Consider the following 20,216-nt stretch of genomic DNA (forward strand, 5'->3'; position numbering starts at 1 on the left):
GTCCAAGGACAGTCCCGCCTGTAACGGGGGGAGGAATGGGGGGATGCGCTGCTCCAGCCCGTACGGGGCCCAGTCGCCCCGACGCCCGCCGGGACAACAGTGTCTGCAGCCCCCATCACAGCCCTAGTAGGAGGGAAGCCCCGGCAGGGAGAACGTGCGGGGCCAGAGGCAGGTTGTAGCGTTCTCCCTCCGCCCTGTTCCACGGGGCCCCTTTGTGACGTGGATGGGGGGGGGGGGAAGAGAGAGAGAGAGAGTGTGACGCTCTGCCTCCGCGGTGATTGGCCAGAGCAGGGCAGGGGCGGGCACAGAACGTCGCTGTTTGGGTTTAAACGTTCCAGCGGGAGGGGCGGGCCTAGGCGCTGTTTGCGGCGGGAGGTGGGGGGCGGCGAAGCCGAGCGGGGTCTCTCGAGCGGGCTCCTGGGAGCGGCCCCGGCATGGTGCCCGCGCGGCCCCGCGTGAAGAGCGAGTACATGAAGCGCTTCAAGGAGCCCAAGTGGGAGTCGTGCGGCCCCTGCTACTGGGAGCTGCTGCGCTACCGCCTCAGCCGCCGCTTGCTGGAGCAGGCGCACCGGCCCTGGCTCTGGGACGGCTGGGAGCCGGGCAGCAGCGGCAGCAGCGCCGGCTCCCCCTCGCCCCCCAGCACCAGCCCCCCGGCCGCGCAGCAGCAGCAGGAGGCGGCAGAGCCAATCGCGTCCGGTCCCGGCGGCCGCAGCCGCGTTGGGGAGCCGGGAGTAGCGGGGAAGGCGAGCCTGGCGGAGCCCCTGAGCGCGGCGGGTAGGTAGCAGGCGGGGCCGGGGGCGGCGGGAGCCCGGCTCTGGAGGGGCCGCGCCCTGACTGCCCGTGGGCAGGTGCTCCCCGCCCGTGGTATCGGGCCGGGAGAGCCAGGGTGGGAGGCAGGTGTCAAACCGCCCGGCTCCCCCTCTCGGGCTGCTCCTGGGCGCGTCGGGCGGCCCCTGGGAAGCTGCCAGACTCTGCAGCTCCGTCGGCCATAGCAGCCTCCACTAGCGGGTTTCTGATTAAAATCCCCCATCGCTATCCCTGCTCTGGGTGGTGCAAGGGGAAGGCGCTTCCTGCCTTCCCTTGCTCCTGGCCTGGCTGATGTAAGACACGGGCCTTTCTGCTCGCCCGTGGGTGGGGGAGCGGAGAATCTGTTACTGTCCCCTCTGCGTCTCTCTTGTGGTGGGGCCTCCAGCCATGGTGGTCTCCGCTGTCGCTCACCGCTTTCCGCAGCAGGAGAATCATGTGATTCTTGACAGCTTGGCTGATGCCCGCAAGGCATCGCTGAAACTGATGAGGATCCGGGTCCCTTGTCACCCAAAGCAGCAAGCGCTTTCAGTGCCCCACGCAAAAGGTGCAGGAGCAAGCAAACAAAAACCAAACAACCCCAACCCTCCTGTGAATTGGTGCCCATGAATGTGGTGATTTGGTGCCCAGAGCAGCTGCCCTGTGAAGGTTTTGTTAATTTCACTATTCTTAAAGCTGTTCCTGGCTGGGGCCTGTTGGGAGGACTGCCTGTAGGCTCAGACAGATAATGCTGCTTTGGTTATGCTACGTTCCCATTTGGAAGGCTTTTTTATGACCCACGTTTTTCCTTGTAAGGCTTAAATTCTACAAGAACTGCCTGTGTAGGTCTCCCCACTTGACATAACTTTCCTGCTTGCCAAGGGTGATGCACAAATAGGTGTTTTTTTTAAGCTCCCTGGCTCAAGCGATTTCTAGTTACTTGCAGCCTCCTAACTTATTGTTGGCTTGGAAGCTAATTGGTCTAGCAGTTGACTCCTACTTTCATAATTCAATACCCTTTCGTAAGGTTTCAATACCCTTTACCTGGCTAACCAAAGAACACACTGTACCAATTTTCCACACCTTCTTGCTGGCTTTCCCCCTTGCTTCTGAGTTCAATTAAATTATAATTCTTAAAGAGCTTGGACCAAGCTACCTCTGTGCCTGCCACTTGGTTCCCAACTCTCCTCCAAGACCCCTGTGTTAATGATCTGGAAGAACCCAGAATGAAGCCACTGGTAGCTGGAGACAAAGTATTTTAGGTGCTAGTCCATTACTGTAGAACAGTTTGCCAAAGATCAGATTGTATTCTAATCTTCCCACCTTCAGAGCCTGGTGCAGGAGCAGTGTTGAAGTTTATTCCTGATAACAGAGGTGGTGATTTGGGATGGAATGGGGAAGTGCAAGTATAAGTGACTGTACCCTAGGCTCTGGTCTGCTTGAGTCTTTTATTTTTTGTTTTACCTTATTTTCAGTGTCCACATGCTACTGTGATATATTTAGAAAACTCCAAAATTAGAAATGTGGAGAGATTTTATTTAATATTGAGAATATTTTGGTTTGTGAAAACAATGAATCTTGGTGGTGTGGCACTGTAAATAATTCTTTAAAAAATCCTGTCTTTTTCTTTTGAGTCCTATCTATAATGAAGTATAGACAATCCTCTAGTTTATCCTTGCAATAATAAGACTACGAAAAACAACAGCATGGGATGTTAAATTGCATTGTATTGTATGTTTGTAGCTCAGGGAATTATATAATTCCAGATTAAGCGAATGTCTGGTATGTTTCATAAACACAATAATCTTGGAAATTGAAGCGCTCTGTGCATCATATGGGCAGCATCTGTGCACATCTTCCTGCTCTGCCCTGTTGATGTGCCTTGCGTACCCCAGAGAGGCTATTTCTAGGGCAAGTGCAGCTGATTCTCATGCTCATTCATTGCTTATGTTCTGTCAAGACTGCCAACACAGGTGCTAGTTGTGATAACCGGCTGTGTGGACCCTTGTCCACTACCAATTCTTGTCACCCAGCATTGTGTAGTAACTACTTTCAGTTATTCCTGAACTGTATTGTATTCTAGCCAGTCACACAAGTGCAAGTGTGATTCGTGCAGACACCATAGGGCCTAATCCTTGGGAGTTCCTGAGCACTAGAATCTCCCATTGCAGTGAATGGGTACCTGGCACCTACAATACAGTAACTCTTCACTTAAAGTCGTCCTGGTTAACGTTGTTTTGTTGCTGATCAATTAGGGAACATGCTTGTTTAAAGTTGTGCAATGCTCCCTTATGTCGTTTGGCAGCTGTCTGCTTTGTCCACTGCTTGCAGGAAGAGCAGCCCCTTGCAATAGCTGGTGGGGGATTGGAACCAGGGTGGACTAGCAGCCCCCCTATCAGCTCCCTGTTCCCCTAAGTTCCCTGTGCAGCAGCTGCTCAGCAGGCTATCAGTTGCCAGCAGTTTAGCTGTCCCTCCCTCCACTGCCATGTGCTGCTCTTGCCCTCTGCCTTGGAGCTGCTCCCTGGAGCCTCCTGCTTGGGGGGTGTGTGTGTGGGCGGGGGGTGGTACTAATGTCAGGGTGTCCCCCTCCTCCCTGCTCCTGCACCCAGCTTATCCCATTTCCATAGAGCAGGGGTGGGGACAGGACAGGGACCGGGCTCAGGACAGAGAGAGCTTCCTGATAGCAGCTTCTGTCTCAACTTGCTGATCTACTTAAAAAGGCAGTGTACTCAGAGTGGAGCCAGCGTAGTTAAAGGGGCAATGCGCATCTCTTTCACATGGTGTGTGTCTCTCTCTGTCTGCCATGCTGTCTCCCCTCCCTTCATTCTGCTGCCTTGTAGCTTGTGAGGCTACATTAACAACAATGGGTTAACTCTTGAGGGCTCAGCTGATTGCTAGTTCATAATTTAGCACTAAGGCACCTCCTGGGAAATATCCCACCCTCTGACTTCACCTCCTCAACCAAGCTTCACAATCATCGTCGCTGTGTACAGTATTAAATTGCTTAAAAATTGTGTGTATGTATGTGTCTTTTGTCTGGTGAAAATTTTTTCCCTGGAACCTAACTCCCCCTATTTACATGAATTCTTATGGGGAAATTGGATTCGTTTAACATCATTTTGCTTAAAGTCACATTTTTCAGAAACATGACTACAACGTTAAGCGAGGAGTTACTGTGCCTCAAAGTCGGACTCTGACAGATCTACAATATAATAACATGTAAATTAAGTAAAAATATGAAACTCAAAATAGAAGATGTGATAAGCAGTCATACTATGTATATGGATGTATTAGGGCATCTATACTATTAAGTGCTTTGTGAGGTGAAACGCTTTAACCACAGAAGTTCCACGTATTCCTTTTAACACCACTATTCTTGCAGCATTTTTTGTAAAGTGAATATGGTATTGAAGTACCAGGTACATTGATGACTGTAAATCACGTGTTGTGATGACCCTGGCTAGTGGGAAACTGTAACTGCGGCATTTGTGGAGTATCTTTAAAGAAACAAACTCTTCTCCTGATTCACAGCTACTTATGTAAATTGTTGCTATGGTATCCGTGTATCTTTAAAATTACATAAGCAGGTTCTGTGGCAAAAAGCAGCAGCAAGGAAAGCTACATGCTAGTTACTGGAGTTCTGAGAACATTGTATCTTTAGAGTATCTCTATGCCACATACCACCATCAATGGTGTGTGTAGCTATGTGCTGTTGTGAAATCAGGCTGTGTTGACACTACCGTGTGTACCTACGCATGACAGTAAAAGGCTCTGGTATGGGGAGGCAGTGAGGAAAAACTCTGGTAGAGGGGAGCTGCCAGAGCCTTACCCCGTGGCTGGAGCCTTTCCCTGTGGCAGGGAGCTGCTAGAGTTTTTCCCCACAGCAGGGGAGTGACAGAATAAGTACATATATGTAGATCTCCCTCGCTGATGTGGGTAACTGTCTACACTTTTTGGCCCGAGGGCCACATCAGGATTCTGAAACGGTATGGAGGGCCCAATAGGGAAGGCTGTGCCTTCCCAAACAGCCTGGCCCCGCCCCCTCCCACTTCCCATCCCCTGACTGCTGCCCTCAGAACCTCTGACCCATCCAACCCTGCTCCTTGTCCCCTGACCACCCCCCGATCCCACCCTCTATCCAACTCCCCCTGCTCCCTGTCTTCTGACCACACGTGTGCCACTTCCCCCCCCCCCGCAGAAATGCCGACTGCCCCCCAGGGCCTCCTGCCCCTTATCCAACCCTGCCTCCCTCTGCTTCCCACCCCCTAACCATGCCGCTCAGAGCAGCAGGACGGGCTTATTGGAAAGCCTGGGACGTGGGCGGGCACAAGCAGCACTACAGGCATGGTGGGCCAGAGCGCTGTCCACACAGCGGCATGGCTGTGGGGGAGAAGGAACAGCCGGGGAGGGGCCAGGGCTGGCCTCCCCGGCTGGGAGCTCAAATGCCAGGTAGGACGGTCCCATGGGCTGGATGTGGCCCGCGGGCTGTAGTTTTCCCACCTCTGATCTACACGATATCCAAGGGTTGCTTAGCCAGGACATGAATGCTTTGGCTACTTACACTAAGTGAATCTAAAATAGTGGCCACAACTTTCCATCATCAGACCAATCAGCCCCTTACAATCTGTGTTGAGGATTGTTCATTCCCTTTCCAGCCGGTTGACACCCATTTAGGAGTCAAATTGCACCATAGTCTAACATATCGTTCCCATCTAGAACACTTAAAGAAAAGATCTCCTCCTGCACTGCCTTGATCCAGAAGCTAGCAGGAACGTCCTGGGGAGCAGAGGCAAATATTCTACAAACATCAGTCTTAGCGCTGATATTTGTTCCAATGGAATACTTTGCTGCAATGTAGTGCAGAAGTTGGTATACACATCTTGTTAATTTAGAGGTGCACGCAGCCCTACATTAACATCTAATTTATGTTTTGGGGAACTATATGAACCAACACTTTGAGATGCCATCACCTTAAAACTGCTTGGAGGGCTTTTGAGTGATGAAAACAACCTGTCACACGAGGCTGACATGATGCAAATAAGCAACACACACTTCTCACAAGATGTGCTGGTTTCCAGAAAAACACACCCCTATGGTTCCTGCTAACTTGCCATGACTGACTACATGACATCCTTTTGTGGCAACTGTTCATGCACTCATGAGCCTTAGCAAGAGAATCTGAAACATAATTTTTCAAATGAGATTTTTAGCATCTCGATAAAGGCAGAATAAGTTGTTTGTGCGTGTGTTTTTTTTTGTTTAAGGAAAAGTCCCTCTTCTCTGGTCATACTGTGAACTGTTATGCTGGGTATTTTCAAAGCACAAGGAGAGGAAAATTTATGAAGAGGTAGTATCTACACTTTCCAGTCACTTCTCTTGAACAATTTAATTAGAAGTTCTGTGTGGGTAGCTAAATATCAGCATTTTCTTTACTTAGCTCTTCCAAGCTTTGTGACTGACATCCACCCACACACTGCAGTTATATGATAGGGTCTTACAAGAAGATGTGCTTGTTTATCATGTACTATGCATTTCTCTTTTTTTTTTAATTTTTGTTTAAGAGCTAAGACTGCAACTTTATTCATTAGTTTAATTTTGTACTAAAAATCTTGTGCCTTTTTTTGTATGGCTATTGTGAGATTTGTGCATTGCTTGTGGTTAGCACTTCTTGTTCTAATTTAGGAATATTTCACTGTTGCAGCGACACTTATGGGGACTACTGCTTCTTCCTTGGTCCTTTTGTGTAGCAGTCTTTCCTGAAGAAATAAGTCCTATTTAGATTTCAGTGCTGGTTAGTGCACGTCTTACAACTTATCGCATAGAAAGTTGTCACACAGGCTTATGTTCATTTGGAAGGGAGCCACTTAACACAAGAGTTGGAGTGCCAAATAAAGATTCCTTCTGCATGGCCTTTGTCAACTAACTTGAAAACTGTTTCTTTCCTTAACATGGTCTGCATCCACATTACACGTTCTATAGAATCATAGAAATGTGGGGCTGGAAGGGATCTGTCATTTAGTTCAGCCCCTTGTGCTGAGGCAGGATCAAGTATACCTAGACTATTTCTGACAGATGTTTGTCTAACCTGTTCATTAAAAACGCCAATGACTGGAATTCCACAACCTCCTTTAGAAGACTATTCCAATGTTTAACTTCCCTTCTAGTTATAAAGATTTTCCTAATAGCTAACCTAAATATCCCTTGCTGCAGATTAAGCCCATTACTTCTCGTCCCAAGGGGGGAGGGATAGCTCAGTGGTTTGAGCATTGGCTTGCTTAAACCCAGGGTTGTGAGTTCAATCCTTGAGGGGGCCATTTAGGGATCTGGGGCAAAAATTGGGGATTGGTCCTGCTTTGAGCAGGAGGTTGGACTAGATTTCCTGAGGTCCCTTCCAACCCTGATATTCTATGATTCTATCTTCAGTGGACATGGAGATCAATTGATCAACAGCTGTTAGCGTATTTGAAGACTTATCAGGTCCTCACTCAGTTGTCTTCTCTCCAGATTAAACGTGCCCAGGTTTTAAACATTTCCTCATAGGTCAGGTTTTCTAAAGCCTTTATCACTTTTTTGCTAATCACCTCTGGACTCTCTCCAATTTTTCCATATCTATCTTAGTGTGGCCCCCAGAACTGGATACAGTACTCCAGTGCTAAGCAGGCAGCTACCTCCCATGTCTTACTTACACACACACACACCTGTTAGTACATCCCAGAATATAAACCACTTTAGCAACTGCACCACACTGACTCATTAGATACAGGTCATAAACAAGGTTCTGGTGTGGAGGTGTTGATGGCACTGATGGATACAGATTGATGGCTCACTTTTCATCCTCCTTAAAGAATCCCCTGTTGCCTCCTACAACATATGGATGTGTTAACATGAGGACTCGGTTTTATTAAGTGTAATTTTTACTGGTGCAGGTTCTTGTGCAGACAAGGCCTGTGCTGGAGAATTATTCAAATGCTGTGTAGCTGTAGTGTGACCCAATTCACAGTCAAGTGGCTTAAAGAGGTGTTGACCTGATGATAGCACTGTGCTGGAGAAGAGGCAGGGAAGAATGACTGCTGTTGACTGTGGGAATTGCACTCTACAGACTCTGCATCCTGTACTCCATGTGTATGGAGGATATTCTTTCTCTCACCCCTACCTTCTTGTAGTCTTCCATGCTGCCCTTTTGTTTGTGAAGCTTTGCAGGCAAGTATATTACTGAATCTGTTTCTTCTTTTGGTAACTTTCTTAAATTCCCCCTCCGCACCCCCCAACCCCCGTTGACTTCCCCAGTCCACTAGCTACTCCAACCTCAAGCTAGATGAATTTTCCCATTTCACATGGTGTTTAAAAGTGCTAAGAAATAGTAATAATTGGACACCATATGTTTGCATATGCTATCCCACTTCCCAGGCAATTCATCTCTATTGGCTACAGAATTTGTGTTCTTAATTTTCATAGTGGGCAGATGGTGTCTTTGAAAAAGCTGGCAAGCTGTGGTGACAACCTATGGCCAAAACCACCAAGCCTAAAAATAACGTTGACTATTTCCTCTTACGTGACTGCCTTTTCCTGCGCTAGCTAAGTACCCAAACTGTACTAGAGTTTACATGCTCAGTGAAATCATAAGCTTGCTTTTGAAAGTTGGGTCCAATAGGAGCTCTGCCTAAACTATGGTTGAAGGTAAAGAGATACCCATACACATTTTAAAGCCAAAATACTCCATTAAATTTTCTGATCTCGATGAATTTTTTTTATTGGCTTGCTCGCACCTCCTGATTTGAGGGTAGATCTCTGTGCATAGTGTTGGCATCTGGAGAACGGGAATGGAAGGCAAGCTCCCAGTCTGCTCTACAGCGCAAACCTGGCATAAGTTCATGAGTCTTGGGGTGAGGGATGTATGTGCCACTGCCCACCAGGTGCCATTGTGGAGTTTAAAACTGGATGCTTGGGGGTAGGGGGTTAGCTTGCATTTGGGCATAGAGACCACCAGCATGATAGCAGTACTTTGATTTACATTGTGATCACTGTGTCTTCATAACAGAAAAATGACTTTTATTTAAAGTAGAACTCGCAGAATAGTCTGTTCTAAGGTCCTTTCATAATCTCCTCTTGTGCCCTAATATTTTTGTCATTAACTTTTAAAACCGTTTGGCTTTTACTGTAAATTTCAAAGAAATTTTCATTATACATATTTGTTACTGGTCTGGGCAAAATATAACAACTCAAGGCAGGGAGAACTACACAAGGATTTTTTGGGGGGGGAGGGTTCATTTTCTGGGATGGAAATGGTTTTGTTTTCTTACAAGAAAGAGGGAAGCCTTCTGGCATTTGAGCAAACTTTCTAACAGTTAATTCATCTGTGTACTGTGAACCAGGGGTCTGTGTCACAGATAGAACCTTGAAAGGCCCTTCTTGAACGCACGTAGAACGCTCTTTGGAACTGTGCTGACCAGGCTGGGGAGAAATCCTAGTGTCCACTCAGGACGAGTATCGAACTGCTTTTCTAAAGTGTCACTTTTCCTTCCCACTGTGCATGGTCAACGGATGGGTAACATCAGGGACAACAGCAATGAGTTGGCAGTCTGAGTGGGGGATGTCTGAGAGGAAGTGGAGCACAATAAACAGCTGTGGAGGTGGAAGAATGAGGTGAACACTAGAGCAGAGCTGCCAATTAGAGTGGAGTATGATGGAGCAGTGTACACAGTTGGGCATGCTGGAGGCTGGGGCTCAGTTTGAATGTTCGTGATCCGATGGAGGTAGGGGAGAATGAGCATAGACTTTCTAACTAAGCTCAGGTAATCTGAAGGCAAGGGATAGTCTAACTTTTCTTGCAAAGGCAGGTTGTGAAACTAAATAAAACTTGATTTTCAGGAGCAAGATGGCTTCTCTAACACTGAAGTCCTGCAGTGCTGGACAGTTGAATTTGCTGGCCATTCTTTTGATTCCATATTAAGTACACTTGTGTAAAATAATTTACTTAAAACGTCATCAGCAAAAAGAGAACAAACCCTCAAATACCTGGGGAAAAATATAACCCTGTTGACTTTTGGTGTTTTGAAAGGAATCTGCAGAAAGCAGTATTATAGGCTCTGCGTCAAGCATGGCACAGTGTGTTAAGTGGGACACTTACAGAAAGCTATTTTGGGAAGCGTTTTTTCCCATGGAAATATCAGCAGGATACAGTTGGCAAAAGTGTGTAATCAGGAAACACGAAAGCTTTCACATGAGGAAGCCCAAATTAAGCGTGAGGTCCTGTTTCACATACTCTGATCAAATCTGTCGCTATCTTCAGTGTGCCTGGTAGAGTTTAAATGCCATATGTCCACATATTTGTTAACTACTTGAAAAAAGTTGCAAGAAGATGGAATAGGTAGGCTAGGGAGTCGGTGGAAATGCTGCTGATAGACTGAGTACCGTGACAGCCGTCAAGTGCTGCTAGGTGGCTTTGGTCACGCGCTTATATTGAATGCACTTGTTTTAAGTATTTGATACTTGATGTCCAAAACTACAAAATGACTAGCATACTCCTTATGCCAGTCTGACACTAATGAGGGGAAGATGTTTTGTATAAATGAGACTTAATGGGGGTGTATCTGCAGTCATGCAACTGCAGACTGTTCCTTTTTATCTTTCAATACAACTTCAAGAAGAGATGATTTTTTTTTTTAACTGTTGTTCAGGCATGTATATATATGCAGTCTTTGTCGCTAAATGTTTTAAAGTCAAACTGCTTTCTTATTTTCTCCTTAGAGAAAGAAACAGAGGGAGACAACCAAGAAAAAGATGCAGAACAGACTTTGGTAAAAGAAACTGACAAATCAACCAGCCGTACAGGACAACATCCAAGTCGAAGTGCCTTGTCCAGTCAGAAAGATCGAAGATCAGCTAAAAGTCCTCAAAGGACAGATGCAGCAAAGGAGCATAAACATCCATTTGCTTTATATGGCTGGGGAGAAAAACGTACAGATACAGGGAGCCAGAAAACTCACAACGTCTGTGCTTCTGCTTCAGCACATGAAGTAAGCAAAACATTCAAATATTTTTTTACAGTTTAGTTTCCCCCACATCTATAGAGAAAGAGGAATAATACTGATTATCCATAAATAAAATTCACTATCCTCTTATTGTTACTAGTTACCAATGTTATAATCTTCTTTAACCTGCATCCAGGACTTCTTTGGGGCATTAATGTCTTGAAAAGTTTTCCTCGCTTAGTTGTGCTATGCTATTTTGTCACTCTGTATTAGTCAGAAGGAATGACACTTTGGGAGTGGTGGACTGGGAGACACTAGATTTGAAATACCTAAATTCTCTAGAGCTCCAGGCTTGAATCCTACAGGACTCACTTGGACTTATCTTTTCCAAGTTTAGGAAAATTGAGTTCTGTGTAACGTGTTCTTTCAGTTAAACAGTAGGTGTCCCCTGCCCTATGAATGCAACGTTAAGGCTTAAGAAGCAAAAAATCAGTCACTTCCTAAAAATATTTGGGTGCCCACTTGCACATCCTGCAGGCCTGACTGTCAGGTAGTGTTAAGTACCCACCCTCTGAAACTCAGGTTGTTGAGGTGACAAACTGGGCATCTAAAAACATAGGCACCCAAAATCACTGATTGCTTTAGGAAAATCTTGTCCTAAGGACATCAGAATGGCTCTTCTAATAGATGCCTTTCCTTTCATTGGCTTTCACCTTTTGCCCCAGTGTGTAAATGCATACATTCTTTATATACATTTCAATTCAAACTCTAAGGTTGGAGTCATACCAATGGTTTGGGTGCACGGTACGTTTAAAGAATGTTAGAATTTAAAAAACTCCAGGAAATTCAGTTAAGGTTGCACTCTTCAAACAAGGAACACAACCTACCTTAATTCTACCCTGAAGAAAATCAAATTCACAATCAAGGCTTTATTTCAGTGATGACCACAAGAACTAAAATGCTTTGGTCTTAACTGTAGTGGTTGTGCCACTCTGTCATACAGTACATAATTTATAAACTCCTTCCTAGACAAATAATATAGTGAACGCACATCCCATCCCAACCCTCCCCTCCCTTCCCCTCTTCATTAAGGGCCTGCTCCTGTGAGATGCTGAAGATGGGGTCCTGTTATCTATGTAGATGTCAATTATCTGTCATTGGACATGATAATGTCTCATTATAGAACTTGGGTGGGGAGAGCAACTGCTTATGAAGAATCAAAGTCTCCTGTCTGAAGAATCCAAATGAACTTGGACCAATACTTTGGTCCCATCACTAATGTTTCAAGCAAACAGATTACTTCTACTGTAAGAAAACTAGTGAATAAATCTGTAGCTGGTTTTGGTTGGATCTAAGAATACTGCTGCAGCCTACCCGAGTGTAGACACAGCCTGTGCTGACAAGTTTTTATGCTGGTATGGGAACACCCCCACCCAAATGATGATAGCTATGCCAACAGAAACACGCTTCTGTCAGTACAGCTGTGTCTATACCGGGGCTTTTGTCTGCATATCTGGTCAATCAGGGGTGTGGTTTTTTCACACCCCCTGACTGACATAGATGTGCAGATAGAAGCTTTAAATGTCCCCTAATTTCTAAACTGCCAATCGCTTTGAAAGGTTCCAGACTAAATGACCCCTTGGTGCAGCCTCTGATTAATGCATAGTTCTTTTTTTTTTTTTTTTTTTTCCAGTAGTGCTGAAATAAGACAAAGTGGATGAAATAAATGTACCCCCACGGTCTGAACTCCATAACTGAAAGTCGATCAGAAGTGGGCAGTTAGCAGCAAGTGTCCCAAAGCAAACAGACAGGTAGACAAGCTCAAGCCTAGAAATAAGTGGCTCAGCTATTGATGAGTGAATCCCTCTGCGTCAGTCCCTTGGAAGCTGAGTAACATTATGAAGTTGTAAATGTTGAACCTGATAGTATTGCTGGATAGTAAAATATTATTATGTCTGAAGAACAACTCATTATTCCAAAATGGTGACACTTCTGACTGTTGTAACACACTATCTTACAGAATGGCTGACCTTGACCTTGTTTGGGCCTGAGCCCTTTATTCCTTGTTCACCCAAAACTCCTGCTCAAGTCAACGGGTGTGTTTTGGTGCACAAAGACTAGGTTTTACATCATCGTAGTATGTCAAGTCCTGATGTCCCATGACAGTGGACCAAGGGTATGGCTATGCTGCATAGCACACCTGGGTCTTTGGGACCCATTCTTTCCAAGCTCTCACGCAAATGTCCACATTGCATTGCTATGCGAGTCTCTCAGGCATGCTGATGCATCCACACTGCATACAGAGACCAGAGTTAGACCAGAGTCAGACATTGAGGTTTCTGGGGCATATCCCAGGTTTCTCAGCACCCTAGGTAGCTACAGACACTCTAGGGCTTGGGTCATTTATGTATTGCAGGAGAACGTCTCTGCCCATCCTGTGGAACTTGACTGGAGCCTACCAATGCATTCAGGCAAGCCATTTGGGTCTGCAACTTGGATCCAGCACTGGAGGAAGACCTTCTCCAGCTCACACTCTCTCCTATTTTGGGAATTGGGCAGAGTATCTGAGATACACTGATGGATGTTTTGGCAGCGGTAATTGTCCTACTGATGGCATCTCTTGGCAGAGGGTCACAGATATGGCAGCTGCAACCTGACTGAAGCTGCTCATGCCTATTGTCATAGTCGCAGATTACCCATATGTAGGCTGATCCTTCTGGAGCAGGACTACAAGCACGGATTGGTGGGATCACATCATGCAGACCTGGGATGACTAGCTTTTCTTCCAGAACTCTTCATGAAAAAGCAGATGTTTCTGAAGGCTTATGATCAAACAGCTGCAAGTGGGTAGTGGTTTGTGCAGCTGCATAATCTCTCTACATACAAGGCCTTTATGTACAGTCATGTTGCCTTTTAATTAGGTGTAACTATTGCCACTTAGATCTGCTGGGATATGGTATCACTTTGTTCTTGAATACATGTGTTCCAGAACCATAGTTCCACAGGTTTTTGGGATGGGGAGGAGGCTGACTATGACCAATGCCACTGAAAATAGGTGCAAATGTGTATTTTATTGCATAGCAGCCTGCATGATCCCCCAAATCAACTTTTTGGAAGTCCACATATTAATCATTCTTAATATAAAAAAGGCTTGCTTGTTTTTTCTCTTCTACAGCATGTTCCTTAGTCTATCCTGTAGAATGTAGAACCTTATTAGGCTAATCTTGGGGTACTCATGGATGCTGGCCAAATTATGGAGATGCTGGTTGTGAGTCCATAGTTAAGGTTGAGTTCTGTCTTGCTCTTACACTGAGATTATCTTTGATTTGTGAAAAATGCTCTGAGCCTATAGCACTCAAGTATACCATGACATTCTTTTAAAATGTACAAGCAAATCAGTTAGTTTGAGTTTTAAAATTAACTACAGCAAAAATTTCTTAGGACCCACTGTTAGTCTTTCTTTTTTCCTGAATGATGTTAGGAATAGAATAACACTCTTAATTTTCCATATAGTTAAAGCTCATGGAAATCTTGTGCATAATTATATTTGAAGAAATTAAGCTGTAATTAAGCTACATTTAATTACCGTATCTAACTGTTATGATTCTACAGGGTCAGTTCAACAGCTCAAGGGACTCTGAAGTGGGGCCGTTCACACTGGCTGCAACTCAAGCCAACCGTCAGCCTTACTCTACAGTTTACTTGCATGCGATCATTCTATTGATTGTATTGACTCATTAGTATGAGGGAGACTTGACACCTCCTCCTTCAAGGTTCTCCAACAGCCTACTAACTTGGGCGTCAGTGTTTGAAAGGTTCCCTAGGGCTCTGCTATGCACAGAAGGAGCACTGTTGGGATAACTGAGGAAGGAGTGCAGGCCCAGATGTTGGGACTTGGGGGCTCGCTCCCATTTCTCTCACTTAGATACTTTTGGTCTCCCAAACACTGCCCTTTAAACCAATATGTCAGTTGCAAACTAAGGATCAATTTTGTAAGTACAGTATGCTTTGAACGTTAAGGACTGCTGTGGTGTACTGGTGAAGCTGCCCTTAAGTTAAAATAAAAATAAGCTTGTTAATTCATCTTCAGATCAATAGAAATATCTTATGATTGCATTCTTTTGGGTTTTGGTATTTACGTATGAATTTTTAAAAACGAAAATTTCCAAAAGGAAGGGGAAAATTAAGTTAAAGATATACTCGACTGTAACTGTATTTTAAGGGTAAGATAAAATTACAGGGGTGTTGTAATTCTTAAAAAAAAGCACTGCAAATGCAGGAAATTCAGTTAGGATTACGCGTCACAGATTCAAACATGTTAAGGTATGGAAATGCAAACTCAAAGCTACCAAGCAACCTCAACTCTACCTTGGAGTGAAATCATGAAGGGAGGAAAAAGAGTGAGGGTGGAAATCCCAATTGTTTTGTAAAGTTCAGTTTAATCTAATCTGAGACCACAAACACTAAAATACCTCCCTTTTGTGATTAGTGGCAGCAACATATTTACCCCAGGCTGTTCTATAATCTCTTTGGAATCCTGTAGTAATGGGGAATCAAATTGTTCCCTTGTTGGCTTGGGGAGTGAAGGTTGAGGATAAATTTTTAAACAACTTTGTTTTCTTGAATAAAAATTAGACTTCTTACTTTTTCCACAAAATTGACTGTAATTCTAAATTCTTGATAGATTCATGAGTCTGCACTACGAGCAAAGAACAGAAGGCAAGTGGAGAAAAGGAAATTGTCTCAAAGGCGAGTGCACTCTACAGATGTGGATCAAACCTGGAGAGTAAAGCCTTCCCCGCCAGATAATCCCTGGATGACAGAGTACATGAGATGCTACTCGGCAAGAGCTCGGTGAATCAAACCTTGCTTGGACATCTCTCAAATATTTATATTAAATCAGGACATTGGTGCAAACTACTTATGCAAGGTTTTTATAGGGGGTTTCCAGCAGTCTGTTACAATGTTTGTTTGTATTTTGGCTACCTACCTCATCAGTAGAGCGTAGAGCTGGAGCCATAACATTTGAAGATGTTTTTAAATATAGTTCCTTAAATTTTTAAATATTTCTCCTTTTCTGAAGTCTTTTTAAGAGGCATTTCAATGAACCTTTTGAGACAATTTCAAAATACTGAAAGTCTAAGTGAATTTTTACAAAATCTTTTATAGAATTGGTTCATTTCACAAACTTTCAACTGCCCCTATAAAAAGACCCCCCCCCTTTTTTGACTCCCAAATCATGTGATCATAGTGATGTGTTGGAAACCTTTCGTAGGGTGTGATGTATGTTGCATTGCATTATTTAAAATACTTGATTCAACATGTCCAAAATACCATGTAGACTCCAATATCTAACCTGGAAGCTAGTGGCTCTGGTACACAATAATCTGAGACCCAATGAATACTGGGCTCATGAAAACAGCTGTTAGGGATTGTCTATTATATAGTGGAGACTTTTTTAAATACTTGATATTTGTCTAAACTTTCAGTAATTAGTGAATCATGCAGATATTCTTCAATTGAGTTTCATTGCTGTTTTTTAAAATGTCAGTGGAATAGATTAATATGATCTAGTTATTGTGGTGACTTATTTTCCAAGTGAGAAGTCACAGGATTAATTTGCGATTACTGTGACTATTACACCAAATGATGGATGTTGACAATCATTATCTGATGGCTGTTGGTCAATAGACAGTTGCTTGCTGTACCAGTCTTGACCTGATACCATCATACTGAGTTAGTAAAAACACCCATTTTGTGCTTAATTATTTCAATACCAGCCTCTCAATGAAGACTGTATATATTTCAAAATACACTTCATTGACCAGACACCAGCCAATTCATTAGTCTTGTTTATTTTTAACGTTTGTATCTGGAGAGTGGAGAGAGTATTTCACTGGTATGCATTCCATTTGGTTTAGTATGGTTAATAATACTTTGAGGTTTTAGATTTGCAGAACAATTTTGATAAACATTTGCAAATGAAGTTTTCATGGGGTCATATCTGTCCTGGAGGCGCATTCGTAACTCCCTACCAAGGGGAAAGGAAAACAAACTCCTTAGTAACTGGAGACTAATGAAATCTCTTGACTATTTTTACTTGGTGGATCTGTTTTTTGTACAATGTAGGACTGCCAGTAATTGAGGTTGGCTCCTCAATTTGTTTCTTTACTCAGTAGTTCTAAATGGAATTTTTAGTTTTGTAGTAAATGTGAGCTTAAACAGATCCTTGCAATAGTTAGTTGCACGCTTTTTGAGATCTCTTTGAAGTGCGGTGGTGGTAATGTAATAGTTCTGAGGTTCATTCTTTTACAGGCTGCTTTGGAATCACTGACCGCTTTTGACATAGCTTGATTACACTTAACATTTCAGATTGTTTTAAACAAAACTTTTAAAATCTGTTATGAGAAATGTTATGCCCCTATTATTGGAAGTGTTGTAACTGTGTGCTTAATGCATTTGAGCAGTCTGCTTAACTTCACTGTAGTGAAATGCAGAAAGTAAAGTAAACAAATGGCAATAAGTAAACTGGAATCCAAAAATCTAAGGTTAGTAGTAATATAGGAGTTGGTGTGACTCAGTCTAGAATAGTCAGGCTTTCCTCAATGAAAGGCTGGCTGAAACTAGCCAAATTGAAAGCCATGCTTGCTCAGTAATATTTAAGTTTAAATGGTTACTATTAGGCTAAATAATATTTTGAAAGTTGTATGTCACTGAGGCCAGAGATAATTAAAACTAACTTATTAAATCCTCCTGTATTTTAATAACACTAAGACATGGCCTCATTTTCTGGCTTTAAAAACTTTTCACTTACAATAGAATTACAAAAAGGAATCAAAACACCTAATAGATTTTATACAACTTTCTAAAAGCCTAGCCTTCTAAAACTAGTCACTAAAGGGTTTTTTAATAGACGCACCATTTGCTTACAATTGAAAATATTCTGTAACTTTATTTGTGGCCAGTAACATTGACTAAAATTGAGCTGCTTAGTAGATCTCCCTTCCTCCAGATCAGTGCACAGTATTGAGGCCATCCTAGTCCACTGCATGTCAAATTTTTAACTTAACTTGACATCTTTCCACTATCTGGGGCCTAGTTTACTTTCCCTCAAGATACAGCTGCTGAAAACATGGTCTAGTTCCAAATGCCCTCTTCTGTTCTCAGGGTTAATTTATCTCCCCGCAGACAGCAGCACAGAAGCTCCAATAGCCCTATACTAACAACTGCATTGGATAAACAAAAGTGGTGGTGCCCGTTTCTCCACTGCCTTCTCTAAAAACTGCTTTTACTCAGAACATTGGGTGCATCTCTGGCTTTGCTGGAATATTCTGAAGTACCTAATGTTCAGTCTTTTTGTTCCATACTTTCAGTGCAGATATCAAATCAGCCAAACTACTGCCTTGGTCTTCTAGTATTTAAAGATTCAGTAGATTTGTTTAAATATCCTATATAAGGTTTATGCCCTACCTAAGCTACAGCATCAGTTTCTCTTCGTTGACTTTTTTTTTTAAAGGGCTTGTTCTGTTTTCACCCTCTGGCCAAGTTCGTTTTGACAGGAACAGCTGTTGGCTAACTTGCTAAAAGGCAGTAGTGTCACAAAATCAGGTCGTATGCCTGTCAGTTGGATGGTTCTGCAGTACAAGGCTGTGGCTAAAAACGGCACTGAATTATGTGCATTGACTGACATTTTGGTAACTCAGGTAAAGCCTGAGTTGAGAGGCAGGTTTTTCCTGAAGACTTTTTTTTTAATTGGGAAAGCTGCTGATCCTTCTCTGACTCTTCAAGATAACCTTTTGAAAATAAACACATCAGTCACAACACTTGCGGCCTGCATTAGAGATGGATTCGCTGAAGCACTCTCTCTTAGATGAGAAACTTAAAAACATCTAGCTAGACTAAATGTCCCAACCTTCTGTTTAGAGGAGACAGAAGCTTGTCTTGCACTGAGTTGATTTTAAAGAAAAAGTAAATCTACCAGCTTAATGAACCCTCGTTTTGAAGACAAGACTTGTGTTTATTATACTTTGTGGTAAATATTTCATAGTATTTTTGCTAAGTCTTCACTAAAACTCTGAAGGGTGTCCCTTCATTCACCAGATACTTAACAGCATTATGTGACACTCAATAGATTTCACTAATACAATGCTGCAGTTTGTCAACTTCACAAGTTCTATGAAGACTAGTTTGGTGTACTTTGTGTACAGTGTTGCAATGAAAACTGTAAAAGAATGGCTTTATACAATAGAGTAGCATGCTTGTGTTGAATCATGCTGTCACATCTTCCTTGCATCCTGTAATTATCTAAATTTCAGTGTAAGATGCTGAAAGGTACATTGTCTAGCTGTAGAGCCAAATTTGACTTATAATGAACAGTCTTGTATTCCTAGTAACTTGTTTTGATCCACTTTAATTGAGGCAGCAGCTGTACACCATCCAATTTTTCATCCTGGCAAAAGTACATCTGTCTTTAAATATATAAATTTTATAATGTAATGCACCAGCATTGAAAGTCTCTCTGAGTTGGACAAATGGTTATAGTGACCACAAGTTGTTAATCTGAGGATCTACGTGCAATGAATTGTTGGTTTCAGTCCATTCCTAGATCACTCAGCAGCAAAGCCATAAATGGAGCCTGACCCTCAACTCTACAGTTAGCTCCTCTAAAAATAGGGGTAGAAGGAGGGAAAGCTGCCTCATGCTGTTTTGTTAGCTTTTGTGAGCACTGAATTCACTTTAAGAACTATAGGGAAAATACCATCTAAGCTTGAAGCAATATGTGACTTTTTTTAGAATGTTTTTAAACAGTATTTTGTTTTTAGAGCTTCTGTATTTGTATTTAACACTATGTCAACTTGTACATGTGAATAAAACTGAGTGATTGTTAAATGGCTTAGACTCTGATTTAAACAGTGTAACAGCCGTGTTAGTCTGTATTCGCAAAAAGAAAAGGAGTATTTGTGGCACCTTAGAGACTAACCAATTTATCTGAGCATAAGCTTTCGTGAGCTACAGCTTACTTCATCGGATGTATACTGTGGAAAGTGTAGAAGATCTTTTTATATACACACAAAGCATGAAAAAATATTTCCCCCCCTCCCCACTCTCCTGCTGGTAATAGCTTATCTAAAGTGATCACTCTCCTTACAATGTGTATGATGATCAAGTTGGGCCATTTCCAGCACAAATCCAGGGTTTAACAAGAACATCTGGGGGGGTGGGGGGGTAGGAAAAAACAAGGGGAAATAGGTTACCTTGCATAATGACTTAGCCACTCCCAGTCTCTATTCAAGCCTAAGTTAATTGTATCATTTTGCAAATGAATTCCAATTCAACAGTTTCTCGCTGGAGTCTGGATTTGAAGTTTTTTTTGTTGTAATATAGCAACTTTCATGTCTGTAATCACGTGACCAGAAAGATTGAAGTCTTCTCTGACTGGTTTATGAATGTTATAATTCTTGA

General features: G+C 43.1%; 1 protein-coding gene across 2 annotated transcripts; it reads left to right on the forward strand.

Annotated features, from left to right (window-relative positions):
• The first annotated feature begins 361 nt into the window (after nucleotides 1–361).
• CCSAP (centriole, cilia and spindle associated protein) lies at nucleotides 362–19,643 on the forward strand. Of its 2 annotated transcripts, XR_012158145.1 has the most exons (4): nucleotides 362–774; nucleotides 10,531–10,799; nucleotides 13,171–13,597; nucleotides 15,439–15,505. XR_012158145.1 is itself a non-coding variant. In XM_073338057.1 (3 exons), exons 1-3 carry the CDS (start codon nucleotides 435–437, stop codon nucleotides 15,610–15,612), a joined length of 783 nt encoding a protein of 260 aa, XP_073194158.1. In that variant the 5' UTR covers nucleotides 362–434; the 3' UTR covers nucleotides 15,613–19,643. The 2 variants fall into 2 exon arrangements, 1 of the variants encoding a protein (XP_073194158.1); XM_073338057.1 differs by lacking the exon at nucleotides 13,171–13,597 and having other exon boundaries at nucleotides 15,439–19,643.
• The last annotated feature ends 573 nt before the right edge of the window (nucleotides 19,644–20,216 follow it).

This window comes from Lepidochelys kempii, chromosome 3 (genome assembly GCF_965140285.1).
Source record: "Lepidochelys kempii isolate rLepKem1 chromosome 3, rLepKem1.hap1, whole genome shotgun sequence".
NCBI classification, from domain to species: domain Eukaryota; kingdom Metazoa; phylum Chordata; order Testudines; family Cheloniidae; genus Lepidochelys; species Lepidochelys kempii.